The 23124-nt window shown below is 40.2% G+C and overlaps 1 protein-coding gene across 14 annotated transcripts in view; it reads left to right on the plus strand.

The window, feature by feature from the left end:
• Nucleotides 1-23124, plus strand: part of srcin1b (SRC kinase signaling inhibitor 1b) — an 87800-nt gene that overhangs the window by 16602 nt on the left and 48074 nt on the right. For 10 of the 14 annotated variants that reach the window (XM_067488920.1, XM_067488922.1, XM_067488923.1 and 7 more), the window contains exon 2: nt 15514-15818. In XM_067488920.1, the coding sequence (XP_067345021.1) occupies nt 15514-15818 (305 nt within the window). Of the gene's footprint in view, nt 1-14043; nt 15332-15513; nt 15819-17496; nt 17873-17912; nt 18038-23124 lie in introns of those variants that run through there. The other 4 variants (XM_067488931.1, XM_067488933.1, XM_067488924.1 and 1 more) reach the window with 3 other exon arrangements.

Below are 23124 nucleotides of genomic sequence, written 5' to 3' on the forward strand. Positions count from 1 at the left end.
CACTTAGTAAACGTGGCAGCGATCGCTGCCAAAGATGCTGAGCCCAGTAGTCTTTGCCACTGTGTACATGTGGTTTTAGCATCATGGTTGATGAATGAAGCTCTCAGTAGTGTATCCTTTTGTGTTTTTTCTTTGTTAGCTGTACAAGAGAAAGATGTGACATCAACAGTGCTGCGAAAACATGACCCGCCGAGCCACTAGGGCACGGCCTCCTGTTAACCGTATTGTGATTGTGTGTTTGCCCCTTCCAGCCCCCGAGGGAGGCTGACCTACAGCAGACAGTAGTATCAGCTCTGGCTCGGAGCCCACTGAGCTGTCAGCCTCACATGCTGAGGGCTAAGAGGAGACGGGGAACACGAGCAGCACGGAGGAGATCAGGGATAACAAGCAGATACGGTGGTAGACTGCAGCCTGTCTGAGTCTGCCTCCATTAATGATGGTGGACTGGGCTGAAAAGCCACTGAACTGAATCATTGTGTGGGTTTGAGAAGGAAAAGTGAGAAGAGTTTAGACTTTACGATTCATATATGAAACAGTGAAAAGTTTCTGCTTGTGTCCCTGCTGTGAGGGAGTTGTACTGGATAAGCTTTACACATCCATGAATTTGCAGTGCCCAAGTTTAAATTGACTTGCGTGGGTTGACCTTGAAATTCCAGGTAAAAGAACAGCGCTGCTGATTGTTGGAATGTGTTTTTGGATATGTGGGCCGATGGCTATTTCTGGATTTGTGTATTGTATTGCTTGATTAAGCACTTGGCAATTATGGCGGTGGGACTTTATTATCGGCAACTGTAAGCTTTGAAATTCTGCAATCTACAGACAAGCCGAGCCAGACATTACTGCAGAAACACCCAGACAGACTCCAGCTCCTTTTGAAAGTGCCTTCCCAGCTGAGTGGATTTCCCTCCTGCTTTACTTTTCCTCAGACCACATCCGTCTTGTTAATTGCCTGGCTGTCTCCATTTTCCTCATACCACTTGACTTATGACCATTAAAGTAACATTCTGCCTGTTGGGGAGACGCTAATCTGCAAATCAGACTTGCAAACCATCTGCAAAGCATATTCTTAAACCCTTTGCTGGCTAAAAAGCAGCTTCAGTAAATGAATTAGACTCATGAACACCATCTGCTTAAAACTTAATTAATTTATTTTTAACCAAAGTAAACCTGACACCAGCTCAGAGTGTGAGGATTTATTTGTCAAAGTGGTCAGTAGATGGATGATGGGGGAGAGAGCTTTTATTTATGTATTACCTATTGAGAGCAGAACGTCACAAAGGTTGTCATAGTAACAGCAATTAAATGTCATGCAAAGAACATAAAAAGTTAAAATGCAACAGCTAAATAAATGCAGATCTAAGCATGTGGGGGTTGACTTGCTTTTTAAAGGCATCCACTGTGTCCACATGTCATTCCTCCAATGGGAGAGAGTTCAAAAGTTAAAGTGCTACAACTTTGTTACACTTTCCAAAGCAGAGAATTTGGTCCATATTTCTGTTGGGGAAAAACAATAAAAGAATAGCTCGACCGAGTATTTTGGTATGAAGATATGTATGATCCACTGGAGCAGTAAGTTTGGCTGATGTGTTTTTAATCATTTTTTTGGCAACAATAAAAGTCTATGGTACAAATGAATGAGCAAGTCTAGGATGCAGACTTCTTTCCCTTGGAGCTGTTCCCTATCAGGAGTGTCCACAGCGAATCATGTGTCTCCATCTAACTCCGTCCTCTGCATCCTCTTCTCTCACACCAACTAACTTCATGTCCTCTCTCACTACATCCATAAGTCTCCTCTTTGCTCTTCCTCTAGACCTCCTGCCTGGCAGCTCCAACCTCAGCATCCTTCTACTGATATATTCAGTTTCTCCTCTGAACATGTCCAAACCACCTCAATCTGGCCTCTCTGACTTTATCTCCAACACATCTAACATGAGCTGTCCCTCTGATGTCCTCATCCTCATCACTCCAACTGCCTCCAACAACATCTGGACCAACTGCCTTTCCACATTTATCCTCTTCAATGTCTTTCCCACTTCATCTAACTCACTCCAGAATTTCTCCTTGTTTTCTAACTCACATCCCACCTGTGGTTTATAACCTCAAACAACATTGAACATCACGCCTTGAATTTCCAGCTTCAGACTCGTCACCCTATCTGATAAAAGTTTGAATATGCCTATGCCTTCTTCCTCGACCAACAGTAGCCCACTTTCCACTGGCACCCTGTAAGTCAACAGGTCTGGTGGTCATTTTTATCCCGGGCCGCGACCGATCCAGTATGGAAGCCAGATTCGGTGTGGAAGTCGTGATTTACATGTTTAATTTGGCCTGTGTTTTACGTCGGATGCCCTTCCCGACACAACCTTCTGCATTTATCCAGACTTGGGACTGACACAAGAAGACACTGGCTTGTGTCCCCATTGTTGTTGTATTAAATCCAGGATGCAGACTGACAGATCAATGTTGGTTGTACTGTCTATATGAGGATTGTTTAAAATATGATTAATTAGTAAAAATTGCCATTCATCCTTTAATAGATGCTACACAAATGTACCCCTACATACTAAATTACATTAGTACATTGTATAATTTGAAGTCCTCCTAAACCAGGGGTATTTAGTACCCTCCCTGGACCAGAACAGTATGTTCCATACAGCAGAAAAACAACAGATGTTTCTCCCTTCTCTACCTCAATACTTAAAAGAATTATTGCATTTCATCTTTGCTACACAAGTAATGGGGCTCAGTCACTGATATTTATACAGAGAGATGCTGATGTTCTGTCCCAGTATTTATTTTATAAATGAATCATGCTCATCAGAGTTCAAAGACTCAGGGCTGCCCTAGTTGCAGCTCAAATGTTTTGTGTTGCATATATTAATACTGAAGAGTTTACTTTGAAATGAGATTCCCAGAATGTGAGAAGAGTGACAGTCAGATAACGTTAGTGTGCGCAGGGAAATATAAGTGATTTAACCATTTCTGTGTCTGAGCCTGGCAGGCTTGACTGCTCGAGATTAAACCTTGCATACAAATATTTGCCGCTCGGTGCACTCGCTACTGTTTTAGTTTTTTGTCCTTTTGTGCCTTGTGACACAGCACAAAGCAGAGCCAGCAGTCGTCCAGCTGGCTGTCTCCCAGAACCCAGTGTGAGACACCGATTAGTGGCCACTAATAGATCTTGATCCCTGACTCATCCTGTCCCACTGTTCACTCAATGATGGCCATTACTCACCTTCAGGACGTGTCCTGGGCTTAGACTAGCCAAAAATATCACTTTCTAATTACCAGAACTTCCTCTCTTAGTTGCAATTGATGTCTGGCGTCAGACCAGGTTTGGTCCTGTTACTGGCTGAGAGGTGTGGCAGAGTCGGAGTTTTGCTGTAGGTGCAGCAGATCAATGTTGTAACTGGAAAGAGAGGCATATGTATTAGTACTCTGGTCTTCAGGGGCTGAATTCAATCACAAACCTGTGACTGAAGGTGGCTGCTTGAAAACCTTCAGTCACATACCTGTACTCAATCGCCCTTCCAAAAACATTCTTATTCAGTGCCTCATCCTAGTTTAATGGCACTGGAGATGGGCATGATCCGGACTGATGCTAAATTGATGCTTTGACTGTCCCAGGGCCTGATACTTGGACCAGGATGAGGTGATGTGATTCATTTATTTTTATTTTAAGGCACAGGTAGGGTTCAGATTGACTGAGCATGCAGTATAGATCCAGTGCAAGACCATTAGAGGATCAGAGAGGAGGGTAAAGTGAAAGAAGATGAATCTCAGCTGTCCCCACTTCTCATCATGATCTTTGTAAAATTATTCTCTTTGAAGAGGGATCATCAAATCTCAGATCAGCTCCCAGTGACGTCAGGAAATATCCAGGCTGGTTTGCTCTTGGTATAACGAGTGGCCTGGTTGGCTCAGATTTTCACAGATGACGCCCAAAAGAAAGTGTTGTCAGATGTGTGAGGCTAATGTTGATGCAGTGATTAAATGTCAGTGTTTGCTGACCGTGTGACAGTATCAGCGGTGGATAAATGTCACACGAATGTATTATGTGGGATTATTTGTGCTATAAATGTACCTGCCTTTATTAAAGCCCTGATTCCTTAGTTCGTCAGCATTTAAGTGGACACGCACAAACTTTTACTTTTTCCATAACGGTTTGATTTCAGTTGGTTGACTGCCATCTATCCGTGTACACTTAAAGGCCTAAAATGTGAGGTCACACTCTTAAATTGAGTCTGACCTTATTAGACTTATTAGAAATGACAAACCCAGTGGATTATTTGATTAAATTATAAACCTGAAATGTTTGGACCTAAATTTGGCTTCGGTGCTTGTTATTTTTATTTATTTAGTTTTTGGGATGGGCTGCCACCTGCTTTTGCTTTTTTCCCTAAAGATGACAGGATCCAGGAAGTAAACAATTTATTTATGCTGTTTGCTGGTGTAACTTCTGTCTTAGTCACTAATGCAGGAGCAGACAGTTATTTGGCTGAATAAGTCTTTTTATTGTGCTTGTGACTTTTGAGGTACGGGCTGCTCCAATGAGATCTTGCTGTAGGATAATTCTATATTTTTGTATCTCCAGTCAGTTATGTAGTCGTCCATTTAATGGATGTACTACATACTATGTTGTGCTTGTGGAAGCTGTTTGCTGGGGAACATGTATGTATGTATGTAGCTGATTAGCAGAATTCACTTCTTCAACAACAAATCTTGGAGGTAAAGTAAAACAGTCTAATATTTCAGTTAAATGTTCACTCATTTACACTGAGGGTTGGACGTAGAAGCCCACCACCCCATCCCTAAGTAACATGTTAACGGTTTTGTTAGCTGTTAATAAATATAGCACATTTCATATCTATAAAGTGTTTTAAGTTCTGTGATATTTTTAGAAAATTGCATGTGCTAATTTGGCAGTTCTAAATTATTATTGTCTATATAAACATTTTATCTTTAGTTGATTGACAAGTAATTTATTGTAGACTGACCAGTGTGGAATTGGCTCCAGTTCTTGTATGACCCTTAATGAGATAAGTGGTTTAGATAATGATAGATTTCTCTAGTGTGGACATTAAAAGTTATATATATTTTTTAAATTCTGAGATATTAAAAAGGTTCTTAAACACAGCCCCCCCCCCTCGTTACATGTATTACAAACCATCTCTTGAGGTAACGTGCCCATTAGTATCTCCGGTATGTAACATTGATACTGTTCTGAGAGTTGTACCACATAAGTTTGTTTGACTACAAGTTAAAAATCCGATCAATTATTTGTAGGAGGAGTAGTAGTGTACTTTTCTGTGAGAGAACAAAGGTCTGACAGTGTTGTACAATGATTTAACAGAAGACTCCACTACTTTCTTTGACATCCAGTTCACCATTCACTCCTTTATAATTCATCTCAAAGCAGAAGTTTGATAAAAAAGTTATGGGGTGTCTCAAAATACCAGAACGACTTTCTAAAACCTCTCTCTGTGCAGACTGGGTCAGAAAATCTGAGCCCACACCAAAATTACCAGCGCACACAACCCAGTTTTGTCCAGCTCGGAAGAGAATCTACTGTACAGGTGTCTGAAAGATACTTGACCCGTGACATGCTGTCTGTGTAAAGCCTCGGACTGGTCCTGTTAAAAACACAGAACCAGAGACATCTGAGAGGCTTGGTGAAAAAACAGCATGTGAACAAACCAAAAACAGTCTTAGTAGTATTTTTTTTGTGATGCCTTTCAGTGTGTCAGCGTCACGTAGCCTGTTTCTCAGTTGAATTTTGGTTACAAATCTCAATATTGGAAATTGGAAATATAAAATGACAAATGTCATAGTGGTTATTGGGCATGTCTCAGGCATCAGGTCTGATCCTGTCTTTGTGTACTATTTTATTGATTGCTTGATCATTGCATCTTTAAATATAGCAGTACTGTATTAGTGTGTAGGTGTGGACATCAGCTGCCAATAAAAACTGGGGCACTGGTGTCAACTGAATTTGAATTTTAGTTACTTCCAAAAGATAAATTAATACATTTTTGAATAAAAGGAATCAGATTCCATAAATATAATTTGTACTGGTGGTGTGTGTGTGTGTGTGTGTGTGTGTGTGTGTGTGTGTCCATCGCGAGCACCATGGAAACTTGATGTCCTGTCCTCTTATAGAAAATGATGCCCAGTTCATCTCTTTGGTCTCTCACCTAAATCAGCATCTCATTAAATCCTCCGTCACACCTCCACTCCGCCTTAACATCGGTGTGTCACCTTTACTGTGATCCTGAATCGGCGCCTCTCTGCCGGCAACAGTTGGCAAAAGGCTTGCTCCAAATATAGCCCAGTCAGTGTTCACATTCTGATCTTGTTTGGGTTATATTTTAATTTGAGTGCCCTAGAGAGCTGGATATTATACTTTATGGATGGAGAAGCAGAGTTATTTTCCTATTTCACTCATTTCTTCCACAGTGCCTTCGTTTTTAATTAATGGTCTCTGATGAATAGAGAATTTATGAGGGAGAGGCAGAGCGAGAAAGAGAGACTGAAGTGAACTCTGTTCCAGCCAGTGGCATCATTCCAATAGCTGCAGGTTGGAGTATGATCGAGAAAACATCAATAAATTAATAAATGAGTAAGTCAGTGGCAACTGGAGAAAGGCAGCTGAGGGAGAACAAAAATTCTAACTGTCATAAGTGAATCGAGGGCTGTTGTTGTCAGTTTAGCAGCAGATTGTATTTTGCAGAAGATAATGCGTTTAGAGGGAAGAACCACTGCTCCTGCAATGTGGATTCTTGTTGTGAGTCGTCTTTTAACCATTTTGTCAATGTTCTTCAACACAAACACATTAGTCCCCTGGTTTTTACGCTTATCGGTTGAAATTATTTTCACTTTCATTTTTGACATTTTCATAGCACATGACTCTGAATACCATAATATCCATGGGCTTTGATGGCATTTGTCGTAATTGGATAGTCAGCAAAAACATGGAGCCTTTTCATAGGGTTGAATAACATTTTAATATTGCATTTTTTGGTAAATGTTATTTGTTTTCTGCATGATCACCACACATTCTACCGCTCTGGTTGTGGTCAAGTGTGTGAGAGCACAGGATCTTCACAAAGGCCTTAAGTTGAGTAATTTCCTGGCATTCTGTTAATTTGTGATAGATTTTAAAATGTTAAAACAACAAGGTTACATTTATAAGACAAACGTAAACTAAATTATGCTGCAGATTGTGCTTTCAGAGCCTCTAATGTTGTAATCTATAGCTAATCTCAGCAGTTACTCATCTTTTTGGGAAGTTTTGGCCTAATATACTCAATTTTCACAGCAGTGTTTTTTTTGTGCAATGGAATTGCAAGACAACCAAAACCTCATTGATTGCAATTACATGCACTGAAGCAACCAGGTTACTCAGAAACCGGCTTTTTTGGGTAATCGAGGAACAGAGTTTATACTGTATGGCCTTAAGAAACCTAACTACTGGAAATCTGATCAGTCATTTCTCTATTTTGCTTCAGCCATTCTCCAGGTGTGTTAAGTATTCGATAGGTGTGTTACACCACAGTCCTCAGCAAAGTGTACCTTGCTCCTGCAAGACACTCTCCAACACAGCTTTCATATCAAACAGTCAAGAACAAAATAATGTGACGTAAATTTGAGTGAGGCAGACGAGTACAAATCATTAGACCTCAGTCCAATGAAACCATAAAACTAAGAAATGGCCTGTCAAAGCCTGGCAGACGTTGTACTACCAACACACACACATACGCTCTTAAAGGCTCGTAATGAAACATGTTTGGATGTGGCCTTGAGCAGCTTTTTGGAATGTGTCCCAGGCACATGAAATGTGGCATCAGTGGCACAATGACAATCACTCACTTGGCTTTTAGTTTCCCCTCAACTCTAATGAACACAGAGAAATGAACCATGTGGACAGCCCAGCATGAGACCTTTAAACAAGCATGTGTGTGGGTCTGTGGGAGATAGAGAAACACATTTATTTATTGCAGTCAGCAAGAAGAACTGAATGAAACTAATCTTGTAGGTGTATGTTAGAATTAGGATTTTTTTTTTTTTATACAGTATTTTGTGTAAGGTCAGTATAAATAAGCTGGTTTGTTACTGTAAATGTAGTAACATTATCGTTTGTGGGCTTGTATGCATGTTTTCATAGCAGTACAAAAGGTTCTCCATGCATGTTAGTGAAGCTGAAATATGACATCTTCCCAGCAGCAACAACATGAGCATTGAAAATTTGACGCTCTGGGTAAAATGACTATTAAAGGAAAATTAATCGGCTGGACCTGTTGCAGCAGCACCATAATAACGGAGGTGGAGCCGGGAGCAAGCTGGGAGGAGGTGGCTGCCCGTTAACTACCACCAGCAGCAATAATGACATGGTAGAGTTAGGAAAAAAACAGAGCCCACCCTGAACCTTGTTTTACACATGGTGGGTAATGTCATGCTTTGTGTTAGGCTGTATTTCTATAGTACAGTTTGCCTCTGGTTGAATACAAATAAAGGCCAGATTGTGATGTAATATATGAAATTAAAAATGAACAGAAGCAATGATGGATAAAATAATGAAGAGAAGTGTTGATAAACATTAGTTTAAAATTAATGTTTTCTATGTAGAGGCCCAGCAGAGTTTTGTTGCAGCTGCATGTCAGCATGACATTTGAGTGATGTCATCTTGACAGAGGCAAACATCCAGTTGTCATTGGCTCTTTTCTGTAGTGCTGTCTGCCCTTCTTCTCTTCTCATCTTCATCTACACCACTTTTCTGGCTTTTGGCATCTGTCTTATATGCCAATAACACACAGCCCTTCATGACCTTTACCACCACACGACTGTACTGTGTCATCTCTCTGACATCTCTGCTTGGGTGTGAGGCAGAGAGACCCCTTCCAGTCAATATGTTTTGGTCCTCCCAGCCAGACAAGACTGACACAGCATCAGCTTTAACTTAGAATGTGCACTGATTGCCACATCACCGCAAATGAAGATTTGTCGAGGCAACAGATTCAGGCCTAAAATCAGACTCGGTCTGCTTATTGTGTAGGAAAATGGTAATATTCAATCAGCCACCAATTGCTGACAGACCCTACAAGTTGACAAGTTTCGTATAATATTAGAAAAAAATTATTACAAGTAATGGAATAGAATAGAAGCTGAGAAGTTATTTACAAAAACTGTCTAAAATATCCACTGTAACACTCACTGGCTGCTACTATGTTCCTATCAGAAGATTTACATCTGTGACCAACTCAAGCCGTTTCTTCTATCACCAGCAGAGACTTTACAGCTCCATATATTGCTGTTGCTAGGCTGCATCTGCAGAGAACCAACATTTCAGGTTCACAGGACAGAATGAACTATTGAGGATTGCAGGAATATTGGAATAAGATTTTTTCTGAGTAATAGTGTACTGATAAAGTTATTTATAAAAACTGGCTAAAACATCTTATTTTCATACTCATAAGGCAGATTGTGTGCTGCTTTTCCATGTTGGTTTCTAATGTGGAGTATACATATGGATATCAGATGATCTACTGTCTGAATTTCAAGCTGTATTACATAGTTCAACTACAAGCCAATAAAGTTTAAGGTCTTGCTTCAGTGCATCTTTGCAGTCCAGCAACCAAATAAAAGATATAGCACAGATCGATAATGCATAGAGACTCTGTAAATTACATGACCTGTAGTGTTGCCGTGGACAGTTTGCATCATCTAAAATACAGCCTAGTAAAAACTAATCGTGAGTGACTATTTTGTACAGTAAGTGTTTGTGTAACTAGATAAAAAATACATAAATATTTTCCCACTCTGGTTCCAGTAAACACCATAGTTGAGGAATGGTACTCGCAGACTTTCTCTGATGCGAGTGTGATGATTTGATCGCAAAATTGCACAGTGGTTTAGTTTCAAAGCGTATCGGTCAGTGACGCCACAGGAATTTGTGATTGAAGGTTCTACATACTTTCTGTACCAAGCAGCACAGAACAGTTGCTGGAGAATAATCAAACTTCCTGGTTTCTCTTAAATATTATTAGATTTTCTTGTTGTGGTGGTTACTTACCACCCCCACAGGACAACAGTACTTTTCAGTTCACTGCACTTTTTAAACTAATGCAGGATGACAGCAACAACATACTGAGAATTTATAAAATGGAAAAACTATCCATAGCTAAGATTAGAGATGAGGGTCTGCACAGTCTATGTTGGTTGGCTCAACATTTCCCTCTCCCATGGTAAGTAACATGCTTTAAATGGTAAATGTTTTGCTTTCACGCAAAGTGCTTTATAATGCTGCTTTAGAGACTGACACTTCCGCATGTAACCACTGAGCCTGCCGTCCATGGACGAGTGCAGCTGCCCTTAATTTAATCTACGATAATGTAGCCATAAGTAGCAGAGCGTGATATTCTCCTAATTTAACCAGTGATCACGTCTTTTTACCAAACTGGTTTCTTTACATTGGCCAATTTGTTCTGACTTGGAGAACACAAAAGGACATTTCTTTAAAATCCTGCAGTTTGTTATTAACTGCTGTTTTTACAGTGTTTTCCATTAGTGTCATAAACTCCTGTATGTATATCACTGTACTCTTTACATACGTGCAGTTTAACCCTTTGCTGATACAGTATATTCTGATATATACCTTGAACATTACTTTCTAACTTTTTATTTTTATGTCATTTGGTTTTCCACTTGTGCAAGTACATAAACCACTTCACCATTTGTAAAAGTCAGACTTAGTGAGGGAAGAACCATTACAATGAGTTGATTGGGTTTTGAGTACTAGTGGTCACAAGAGGGCACTAAACCATTTCCCATGCAAGAAGACATCATCCCCCATTCATGTCACTTTTTCTTGACTGGGTATGACATGTTTGTAAGAAACAACAACTGTCATAACAGCAGGGTTTTTTTTTTAAATGCCTCAGGGTTCCCAGGACAGTTGTTGGAATAGACAGATGTTGCAGCTGTGTTCACAAGGAATCCTTTGCCAGAGGTGTTTGTAATTTGTGTGTGTGTGTAAACAATAGGATGGTATTAAATTTCAGAGAGAAACAACCCAAAGAAAACAGTTTCTTCTAGCCATTAATATACTGTGCTGCTTGCTCAAGGACAGAATCAGTGTATTGATGTTACTGCTGGAGCATTGTTACAGCACATTAACACTGTGACTGCTGCTCACTTGATGTCCCTCAAGGTCTAACCTATTAACTACAGTGTGTTTACACACAGTGTGTACTGTAATATTAGCACTAACACGCCACCTATTTACAATGTAATGAACAATTTAAAGCACAGTGACACGTCTGAATATGCCGTGTTCTTTTGTTTTTGTGCCTGCTGACTATAAATATACAGTCAGGTCCACATGTATTCGAATAGAGACAAGTTTCATAAATTTGGCTGTGTGAAGCTACAGTGAGACAAAACACTTAAATTGAACTGAGTGTCTACACTTCACAAGCGCATCTTATTTTATTTGAGCCAAATTATATAAAAAAAAAAAAAGTTGTCACTGGTTAGATTTGTATGTGGCATACTGTGCAGTATTATGGATAATATATTGATATTTTTAGATTGATTTCCCTGTTTTATTTTTGCTTGTACCAGTCACTAAACTCTGAAAATTAGTGTTTGCCATGCACTGAAGATATTTGGATTTAAAATCAAAACCTGAATCAGAATTTTGATTCAGAATTTCTGCTTTTAATGACTGGTAGTTACATCTAGATTTATTAAACAGCATAGAACATGGCACCTTTTAGCATCTTATTGCTCATATTTTCACTAAGCACAGTACTGATACGTGTCACTGACAGGTGTTTAAAATGATAAATTCAATTCAGTTCAATTCAACTTTATTTATATAGCGCCAATTCACAACAAAGTCATCTCAGGGCACTTTACAGAATAAAGTCAAGATTATATAGATGTATAGAGAGAATGCAACAATTCTCCCTGGAGCAAGTCCTAGGCAACAGTGGAGAGGAAAAACTCAGGCTCAGGGTGGACGGCCATCTGCCTTGACCGGTTGGGGTGAGTGGAAAGTGAAGAGGGAAAAGAAAAAGAGCAACAAAAAGCAACAACAAAACATCAGGCAGGTTGGTAGGACCAGTAGCTGCTCACTGGAAGACACGCAGGTTCAAAGCTGGGGACACCTGCAGAAAGGGACAGAGAGAAGGAGACAGACAACTGTTGTAAAAAGATTACCCTAAATTAATGTCATACAGTGGTGACAATTGTGGGGTGAGAGGAGAGAGGGTCAAGAGGAGAAAAGGACCTCAGTGCATTGGGGGGTGGGTCCCCCAGCAGTCTAAGCCTATAGCAGCATAACTATAACTAACTATAAGCTTTATCAAAGAGGAAGGCCAGACTTATGCCATCTAGAGTAACAATAAGGTTGGACATCATATCTCTGAGATTTTTGGGCACAAATACTATGACTTCAGTTTTGTCTGAGTTTAGAAGTAAAAAATTGTGGGACATCCAGTCCTTTATGTCTTGTAGGCTTGAAGCTTAATAACTGATTATTTTCATCTGGTTCCATAGATAAATATAGCTGGGTATCATCAGCATAACAGAAGAAATTTATGGAGTGTTTTCTAATAATGTTGCACAGAGCCTTGTGGAACTCCATAGCTAACCTTTGTGTGCATGGAGGATTCATCATTAACATGAACAAATTGAAATCTATCAGACAGATAAGATTTAAACCAACCTAGTTCAGTTCCTTTAAACCCAATTTCATGTTCCAGTCTGTAATAAAATGTTATTATCAATGGTATCAAATGCAGCACTAAGATCTAACAGAACAAATATAGAGACTAGTCCATTATCTGAGGCCATGAGAAGATGGTTGGTGACTTTTACCAGTGCTGTTTCTGTACTATGATGAACTCAAAATCCTGACTGAAAGTCAATTATTACTATAAAGTTGGTCACATAATTGTTTTGCAACTACTTTTTCAATTATTTTAGAAATAAAGGGGAGATTAGATATTGGTCTGTAATTGGCTAAAACACCTGGATGATAACAGGGTTTTTTAAGTAGTGGTTTAATTACAGCTTCCTTATAGGCCTGTGGTACATAGTCTGTTTCTAAAGATAGATTGATGATATCTAATATGAACGTATCTATTAAGGGTAAAGCTTCCTTGAGCAGCTTAGTTGGAATAGGGTCTAGCAGACAGGTTGTTGGTTTAGATGAGGTAATAAATGAAGTTAGCTCAGAGAGATCTATGGGTAAAAAGCAGTCTAACAGGGATTTGGGGCCTTATCGATGACTCTAGCACTGTTGAACATAAAGATCTATCTGTAATTTTTGGGGGGAGGATCTGGTGAATTCTTTCTCTAATAGCTAAAATTTTATTCATAAAGAAGGTCATGAAGTCATTGCTGCTCAGAGTTAAGGGAAAACTAGGCTCAACAGAACTATGGCTCTTAGTCAGCCTGGCTACAGTGCTGAACAGAAACCGGGGGTTGTTCTTGTTTTCTTCTATTAATGATGAATAATATGCTGTTCTGGCATCACTGAGAGCTTTTTTGTACATTTTTAAACAATTTTTCCAGGCTAAATGAGATTCTTCTAAATTTCTGGATCATCACTTCCTTTCTAACTTCCGTGTTGCCTGTTTCAAGTTGCGTGTTTGTGAACTATACCATGGAGATCACCTCTGCTGGTTTACTGCCTTCTTTTTCAGAGGGGCAACACTATCGAGTATTGTAGTGAGGCTGCAGAATTGTCAACAAGATAATCTAGTTGTGCAGGAGTAACATTAAGGAGACTACTTTCCATTGTATTAACATATGGTGAAGCAAATGATGAAGAAATAATTTCTTTAAATTTGTTGACAGCTTTTTCACTTAAGCATCTGCTATAGTGGAATTTTTCCCTAACTGCTATATAGTCCGTTATTGTAAATTCAAATGTTATTAAAAAATGGTCAGACAGAAGAGAGTTGTGAGGAAATATGGTTAAATTATCTGCTTCAATTCCATACGTAAGAACAAGGTCTAACGTGTGACTAAAACAGTGAGTGGGTTTATTTACATTTTGGGAAAAAACAATTGAATCTAATAATGAATTAAACGCAGTGCTCAGACAGTTACTGTCAGCATCTACATGGATGTTAAAGTCACCCACTATAATGACTTTATCTGTACTAAGCACTAAATCAGATAGAAAATCAGAATATTCAATAGAAAAACTCTGAATAAGGGACTGGAGGACGGTACACAATAACAAATTATAGTGGTTTTTGAGTTTTCCAGTTTGGGTGTGAAAGGCTAAGAGTAAGACTTTCAAATGAGTTATAACTATGTTTAGGTTTATTGGTAAACTGGAAGATTGCTGCTACTCCTCCACCTTCTAGGAACATGGTCATTAATATGACTTGGAGGCGTCGACTCATTTCGACAAGTTTAAGTGAGACAAAATAAATCAAATTGATGATCGCTTATTAAGTTTTTTTTATTTTTTATTAAATGGCTCTAAAAGCATCCTCTTGGTTTTTGTGAGCAGTTGTTTCTAAAAACAACATGAAAACCAAGCTGTCTGTGGGGAACAGCAACACATTGTAAACTGGAGAAAAAAAGCAGAACAATCGGAGGCATTCACGCACTTAGCTGTGAAGAAAAACTCAAGTCAACTTCATCAGCTGGAAGAATCAGACAACATGCAGACTCTTTTCAGCAGAATGGGCTCAGTACATGTTTTGGTGGTGGAGATGCATCAGAACTAATTGGAAACGTCATCATCGTCTTGCAACAAGACAATGACCCACAACAGAGAGAAAAAGTGGAAGGTTTTAGATTAGACAAGTTACTCAGCAGACCTTAACCCAACTTACCATGCATTTCACCTGCTGAAGAAGAAAGAAGAACTGAAAGAAGATTCTACTGAAGGAGGCAGCAGGAAACGCCAAACAAATGAAAACAAATGGGTGATATTACGGAGTTGCAGGCTTAATGCAGCCATTGCAAAGTAGTGTCTGTTCAAATACTTTTTGCTCACACGTAATTTGGATGCTGCTTTTTTATCATTTTATTTTTAAATAATTGATCATTCTGCTTTTTGAAGTAAATTGATTTTACTTGCTTGACTATGATATTACCTAAAAAGCTACATATTTCCCATTGTCATGTTAACCAATAATGTCAAGTCAGAGCCTTAGTTGTTCAGTTTTAAAGTTTAGGAGGCCTCAGTTTTGGTTTTTCCTTTTAAAAATACAGCTGCAACCGTGTGAAATAAAAAAACAAAGAAAAGTTCTGGCTGCCTGGAAAACGGACCATTAGTCTACTGACTGGTTGCCAGTAAAGTGAAGTATGTACAGTTGCAGTTAATGTTCTGAGAAAGACTAAATTATGTGTTCTGCATTCACTCAAGTGTATCTTTAAGATCTCCACAAAACTATTTATAAGTGTCTCTCTGCTAACTTCAGTGTGTCTCCTCCTCTTGTCCTCAAATCCACCACCCTGCTCCTACGTCCCTCCCCTCTGCTGCAGGTCGAGAGAAGAGAAAGGGGCCCATGATCTCTGCCGGTGATGCCGAGTACCCGCGAGATTACCACACCCTGGTTGGCGGCGGCGGCCGCGGGACCCGGCGGTTCCCTGACAACACCAACGGGGGGTTTAATTCTTCCTCGCTGGACCGCCGGCACAACGCTGTGGCCGCCAAGAGCCTAGAGGCCCTGAACAGCATCCACAAGGCGGACATCGAACGACAGCGAGACGCCCTAATGGATCTCCACAAAAACAAGTTCTCCAACAGCCCCGGCACCATGTCGCAAGGCTCTGCTGCTGGACGACAGGTAAATTCACCCTGAATGCACCACATCCTCTGACATTATCAAGTGATCTCTGATGTTACTATTGCAGCTGCATCTGTCGTGGTCAACAGAGTCGAGGTTGGATTATTCCTTTTCAAGAACTGCTTCTGAGGGTCAGAAGACCTACAGGACCTTCCTGCCTCACAGTACCTTTAACCATGTGTTATATTGCAGTTTATTTTGGTAGGCATGAAGCAGTTATTTATAATCAGATGTCAGCTACAGTTAATGCCCTGGTTCTTTTGTGATAACTCAGGATATACAGCGCACGCAGCACACGGCCCTTTGAGAATACAAAGAAAAGATGCCATGCATACTGAAAATCATCAAAAGCAGCCGTATTAGAAAGGCTTTACACATTCTCTACTCTAAACTGGCAACGAATATGCCTGTGTAAAGGGGCAGGATACAGGATAATGAATCGTGTAAGCTGTTCTCAGCAGGGAGAGGCTAAAACAAACCGAATATAAACTGTAAGTAAAAAAATCAAATTTGGTGCCTTGTTGCCCCGACTGATATTTGCATATTCTCGATGTTTGTCTTTTGTTCTTTCATGGTTAATATTTATGCAGAGCCTTCACGAGGGGAGAGTATATGTTTCTATACAGGGGCAAGTACCTGAGTTATTTTTCTTGCCCGATATCCAAAGGTGTTGGAGAAAATGTAGGGAAAAAAATTGGTAAAACGTAAAAGGATCGTCCACTTAATATCAGAGTGATTAAAAACTGGAGAAGCCGGGGATCGAACCAGCAACTGCGGGATTGCTGGATGACTGCTCTACCTCCTGGGACACAGTCGCAGTTGTATTCATGTGACAAAATGGAGTGAAGGCTTCATTTGTAGCATTGATGCATGTTATTAATGACTCATGAAATTATGGTGTAGTTTGTAAACTGGTAGGACAGAGCCAAATGAAAATTATAACAACCTGGACCCTGGGTCACCTGAAATGACATACTGAGGATAATTCAGCTTTACAATGAAATGAGATGTTAGCCAATTTATTATTGGATTCTAGTGTATATCAAAAAAAGTGTTTATCAAACAAAGCCAGGGCCCAAGAACTTGTATTGCACAGTTTTTCAGGAATCTCTTGGGGAAATTATTTCGTGTCCTCAGGGATAAACGGATTTGAGTACATTAGTCTGGACAGACATGCATTTAAACTTCAAATTGAGGGTTTAGTAGATGCATACAGCTGCGATCCGGTAATTGTAGTTTATATAGAACAAGAAGAACTAAAAATGTAATCAAAATTTTCCAATTTTCGAGTATCTCAGGGTCTTAACACTGACAGGCAGTGCCAAACATAATGTGGGCATTTTATAAACCAGTTATGATTATGTGGTGAACAGGAGCTGAGCCAGTGGGTCAGTCCATCTACATTCCAACTCTCACCAATAATCATGAGGTGTGGACAGTCACTGAAATAAAAACAGCCAAAATGAGATTCCTCCATAGGGCGGCAGGGCTGTGTGTTTCTGTGCTGTGTCCATTTATCCAAACCACACCATCTATCTCCTGAAGAAATACTAAGTGGACTGGAGGAAGAGAGAGAGGGAGAGATGGAGAAACAGGTGGAGTCTGGTGTCGTCATGGCAACCCACCATCTCCCATATAAGGCAGCTGAGTGATATCATATGGCTGGCAGTGACTGGGTTTGGAGAGAGGCACACACTGTTCTGAGTGAGAGGCAACAGCAGCGGGAGAGCGACAGGGAGAGACAGTGAAGGAAGGAGGGAGGTATTTTTTATGGTTTATGTCAGGGACAAGGGCTGAGAGAGAGAGAGAGGGAGAGTGTGAGAGAGCGACAGAGCACGGGAGGAGGAGGGGCAGGAAGGGATGCTAACTGCCTCTTAGGCGCTACTACCGGTACCGGCAAAGGGGGACTCTGGCGGATCCATGGGGCATGGGAAAGGCACAGAGCCGCAGTGATTAAATTTAAAAAAAACAATGGAGAGAGGGGAGGAGGAAGAAGGAGGCGTGTGGAGCAAGAGGATGCACCCGGCAGCCGACGTACTCATTAATTAGCAACGGTAACCCTCTCTAGCCACGTCCTTGCATCCTCAGCTGAGACATTTCGGCGTTCCTCCGTGGTGCTGCCATGGCTGTGTGACGCTTCAAGAGCTGCTGCATGAATGACGAAGTGGTGGTGGTGAAGTGCAGGACTCTGTGTGCGGGCATGTGTGGATCTTTTTAATGTACGTGGATGCATTTGTTTGTGTTCTTCATGTAAAGAAAGGTGGACCTGATAAACACACAGCTTTCTGTTATAAACGCATGTGTGTGTTTTTAAAGGGAAGGTCCATTTGTCCCCAAGCAGCCAGGTGTGTTTTCCAGGTGTGTCTGTATTGCTGTGGCGGTGTGTGTTCATGTATGTATTTGAATACATGTGTGCATGTGTTGTGAAGGTGAGATGAAACAAAATATTTGTGTAAGCACAGATCGGTGGATGAGTGTGTGCCCATGTGTTTGGGCTGAAGTAGAAGCACAGCAATGAGTGAAGGGCTGAAAAAATAGAGGGTGGGTACAAAGATGGCTACTTGGCATGCAGGTCAGGCATGCGTGTCTCTCTGCTCATCCCTCTCTTGCCATTTCCCTTTCTTTTCTGTTTTTTCCTCCTCTCCCCTCATCACTCTAAGCCCCTGTCTGCCTCAGTGCATATGTGCGCTTTGGGATTTCAGCTCAAGTGATTGAGAAATATTGCAGGCAGTAATCACGGAGTCACAGTGCGTAGGGGGCCTGTTTGTGTTCGATGAGACAGGTGTGATGTCCCAAAAAACGTCCGCTTGTTGGTGCAGCAAATTATTTGTGGAGTGACTTGGAGGGAGAATTTGACCTTTCACTTTAAGGTGAATAAATGGTGCAAGTGGGTTATTAGACAATTCACGTCTGTGTATGAGTGCTAAGATGTGTTGGGGATGATAACACTATGGGTGTTTGACTTCACAGTTATCTGCTTTTTTTTCCCTTTCTGTCACAATAAATCTGACAAGAACCTGTGAGAACAGTGATTATATTAACGAACGGTTCCCTGTCGTCAACTTGTAATTATTAAGCCACCATGTAAAAGTGCTTCAGAGTGGAAATCCTGAAGCCAGATTGAGGATGTAGAAGTTGTTTGCTCTGTATTTGAGGATTTATCCTTGACTGCATCATTTATTCGCAGGATTAAAGCTAGAAAGTAAACTAGTGAAAAATAAATGGAAGTGCCAAACTTTGATTACAGTAATGCAGATGATCTGTCGGCTAAGATGAAGCATTTGGTCAAAACATGTTTATCAGAAAGCCACTATAACTGGTTAGTCTGTGCCAGATGATGCCATATCTTAACAAGATAGCAGGAGCATGTTAGTTACAGACAGACAAACTTACCCTCTTTGACTATATGTTTACATGTTATTCATTTTGTTGAAGACCTGGAGCCAGAGAAAATGGAAGCAGAACGGTCTTCAGAAGCAATTTTCATTATTCAGTCCTAAACTTGAACTAGAAAAACGTTTATTTCTGATCAGTGTCAGAAATCAGCGCGTCAAACGTAAGACGAGCTCAAACACAAGTGCTCAAACACCTTTAAGTGTCATTAGAGTGGCACCTCGAGCATGTCAGAGGACACATGCATAGGTCTTTGTGAGTCCCTGCCACTACAGGTCACAGCTGGTTTGGCAGCATAACGGAAACCTACACAATATTAAGCAGGTGTAGTATTGTGTCTAATGGAGAATGTAAAGTTTACATGTTTTGATGTGTCCATGTGCTGGCAGCGTTGGTTACTGGCATAACCTATTTGGCTGCAAAGTTGTTTAAATCATCAGTTTCCATGGAGAAGAAGATATAACAAGGAATAAAAGGTCTGCTAATGAAATTACTGCTATTCAAAGCTCTGATATTCAATTTAATTGCAAAGGTAGGACAGCACTTCTCTATTGGCCTACTATTGCCGCAGTACCTACCTACCATGACGACATCTTTTAGAAAGTCTGAAGAACACAGACTCCAACTCGCTAATTAATGGCAGGGAAGGTTGGAGGTTGGAGAAATTACACATCAAAAGCAGCTTGAAAAATATGGGTGCTGACTATGTTTTACAAGGTGTTACATGTTGGAACTTTAATGTCCACTGGTAGAGATTGCAGAGGCTCTGTTGCCGCAGGTTTAGGTGCTTGATGCCCTTGGACATTGTCAGGAGGTTAAAGCAGGCAAATCTGAGAGAGCAGGCTGTGTTGGTGCCAGGCCAGTGGGTGGAAGGTGAAGAGGAGTAGTAGCATAAAGATGTGTAAAAATAGTGACGCTGTAGTAATAGTAAGTGTTTCTGACCATCTGAAAATGAAGGTTTACATCTATCAATCAGACATTCATCAGCGAGTATTTACCACCAGTCTTCTGCAAAATATGAAAATGAAAAATGCAAGAATGTAAAGGCTAAAAACTTATTTTAGATGTAGAATTTGGCTGTTTCATTTCATTTTTGATTATTTAGAACAATAGGAACTTTATTCTGTTTGGCTAAAGCAGACCGTGACTTGGTGGCATCAGATATAGGTGTGATAGTGCCGTCTTTGTGATCAGGCTTGGGCACAGGCCTAGAAGCCACACAGAGCTCTGAAATGTGGGTCAAAGCAGCCCACAGGCCTGTTGAGCTCCGTCTTTTTGCCGGTTTCCTCCAGTACAAATCCAACTCGGACTGAGAGGGGTTTCAAAAGTTGCAACTGAGTTTCCACAAGACAGCAGAGGAAATGGATCCCAGAGCAGCTGCCCAAACTTTATGTTCCACCTACACCTAGTAAATGATTGACGGAATATGCTCCATGGTTTATGATGGAATTTAGACCCGGAGACATTAACGCTACATCACAAAATGTCAGAATGTAAATCAGTGCAGTGGAAGCTGGAATGTCAAATCTGAGCCCTGTCAGCTTAACTGAAGTGGTTGCAAATCATTGACTTCTGATTTCTGGACTTCAGTCCTAGACATGGCTTCCAACTGTTAAACATAATCCTTGGTAAAGGTGTGTTTGCAAAGTGCTGACAGCTGATTATATTGGGAACAGAATGGAAATAATCTTTCAACAATTAGAGTTTTATGATAAATGCACTTTGGTCATCAAAAGTAATAGAGATCTGAATTATACATTTTCCATAGATTAGTTTAAATATTCCCTCTAAAGTGGTTTATATGTTCATCAATCTGCTGTTTAACTGGGTTGTGGCCCATATGAATTGAGAGAACATTCCTGGACACAAACCAAAACCCCATCACCACCACTCTTTTAGTTGGTTTTTTTTTTTTTTTTTTTTGCATCCATTTGCGAGGGTTTGGGACTTTGTGCTGGTCATGAGCATCTCTGTCAAAGCTGAGTCTGAGGGACTTCTGCATCTTCCTTTGGGGGGTTTTCATCTCTCTCTGGTGGTTTTCCAAATTCCATCCTGTGGCGATTTTTACAAGTCGGAGTGGTCATTGAGTTTCTTTGTGGTTGTGACCTTTTATGCTTGTGGTGGTTTTTTGTTAGTTTTTCCATAATTCTTCAGTTAGTTTAACTGAATGAACAAGGCAGTGAATTGGATTCTATATAGTCTGTACGTCATTATAACCAGGTTAATGTCAGCGTTCACTTAATACTGTTGTCTGTGACGCGATAGCTCTCTGTTCACGCCCATAGTAAAAGTCAGTGATTAGCTACGAGTTGGCCATATGGTAAAAATAAAAAAACAATGACTTTCATAATAATGTGTCTTGGCACAAATAAAGCAGTCAGAACCAGAAATCCCATTGTCACCCAGATGCTAATTATGCACAATCATTGTGATTAATTGATAGGTTTTGCTGTCACAGTTGTACTTCTCTGGAAGCAGAGAGCTTGAATAAATACAGACTGTTGTCTGTTGAACAGGTTCCAGCTTGTCAACCAATACAAACTGGGATAACGTTTTTAGCTTTGCACCTACTGACCCAGAAGATTAGATTATAACGTGTATAACGCTAATGTTGACATTAGATGGGGAGTAATAATTTATTGGTGTAGAGTTGATGCAGCCTTGGTTTTGAACTTTAGATATAGAATCAGGACGTTACTAAATGTCATTTTGTCAATAGTCCATGTCGTATCCTCATCCCCACGATTCTGTCGCTGTTAAAGTCCAGTTTGGTTTTTGAAATATCTCATTTTTCCTTTGAAAAAAATCATCTCTTATCTCTTTATCCGTCTACCCCAATGTTATTTCTCCTTGTTTGATTATCTAAGTAACCACAGTATTTAATATGCTATCAGTGACGTAGCCATCATCCTCTGTCTGCGACCTGGAGGCCTCAGTGGCATATTGATTAGTCTTTACACTTGTATAGAGGCATCCTACAGAATAATGGCAGTATAACTGTCCACAAACTCAAGCTGTCCTGTAATTAAAAAATGGTCCAAAATGCCTCCGGAAGTGCTGTGTGTCTCTGTGAGACATTACTTCATTGCTTAGCTGAAGACAGCATTCAGTTGAGTTTAGGGGACATTAGGACGTTACCTTAGCTGTAAGACAGCTAGCAATGGTTTTCTTCATACTTTATGTCCATTTGAGTGCATTTGCTCAACATCTACCTAATCTCAGAAGTCCACAGGAAGTGCACTTCTTTTTTGCTCCCCAGTTTCTCCACTTTACCCTCTAGCATCCACACTCCTAGGAAGCCAGTTGATTGAACCCTGAGTGACGGGAGCCATAAGCACTCATTTTTAAATTGAAATTCAAGTCACACAGATGCATTTTTTCCCTCAATATGCCTGTAATTGGATCTTTATATGGCGTTATATTGACTTAGATTCTTGCTGCCTTGTACCTCACTTGTAAGTCTGTTAAATGACTAAATGTAAATGTCATGCTGTTGCTGAAATTTGGTTTGCATTTTGTTTGGATCCACTGTTACGGTGGCGAATGAGATCAACTTATCAAGCAAGATGGTTTCTCATAGGCTGGAGTATTTGTAAGCTATAAAGTCTGGTGATATTCGGTATTAGTCCTTTTATCAACAAATCATTTGAAAACTCAAAACCAATGAATTGATTCTTGTAAGAAGTATTGTGTGTATGTAAATCCTGCTATATTCCATTGTGGTAGAAATGCATAAAGAAATGTTTAATTACTATAAACTGATGTTTATTTGACTCTAATCAAACACACACCATTATGTATATATCTGCAGGTGAAGTAGTTCCCAACAATTGTTCTATTTACTCCCACTTGGCTCATTAATCTACTGTGCAACTGTTTCAGGAAAATATTTAGCCTATTTTAGCAGGCGAAA

Source organism: Channa argus, chromosome 20 (genome assembly GCF_033026475.1).
Source record: "Channa argus isolate prfri chromosome 20, Channa argus male v1.0, whole genome shotgun sequence".
NCBI lineage: Eukaryota > Metazoa > Chordata > Actinopteri > Anabantiformes > Channidae > Channa > Channa argus.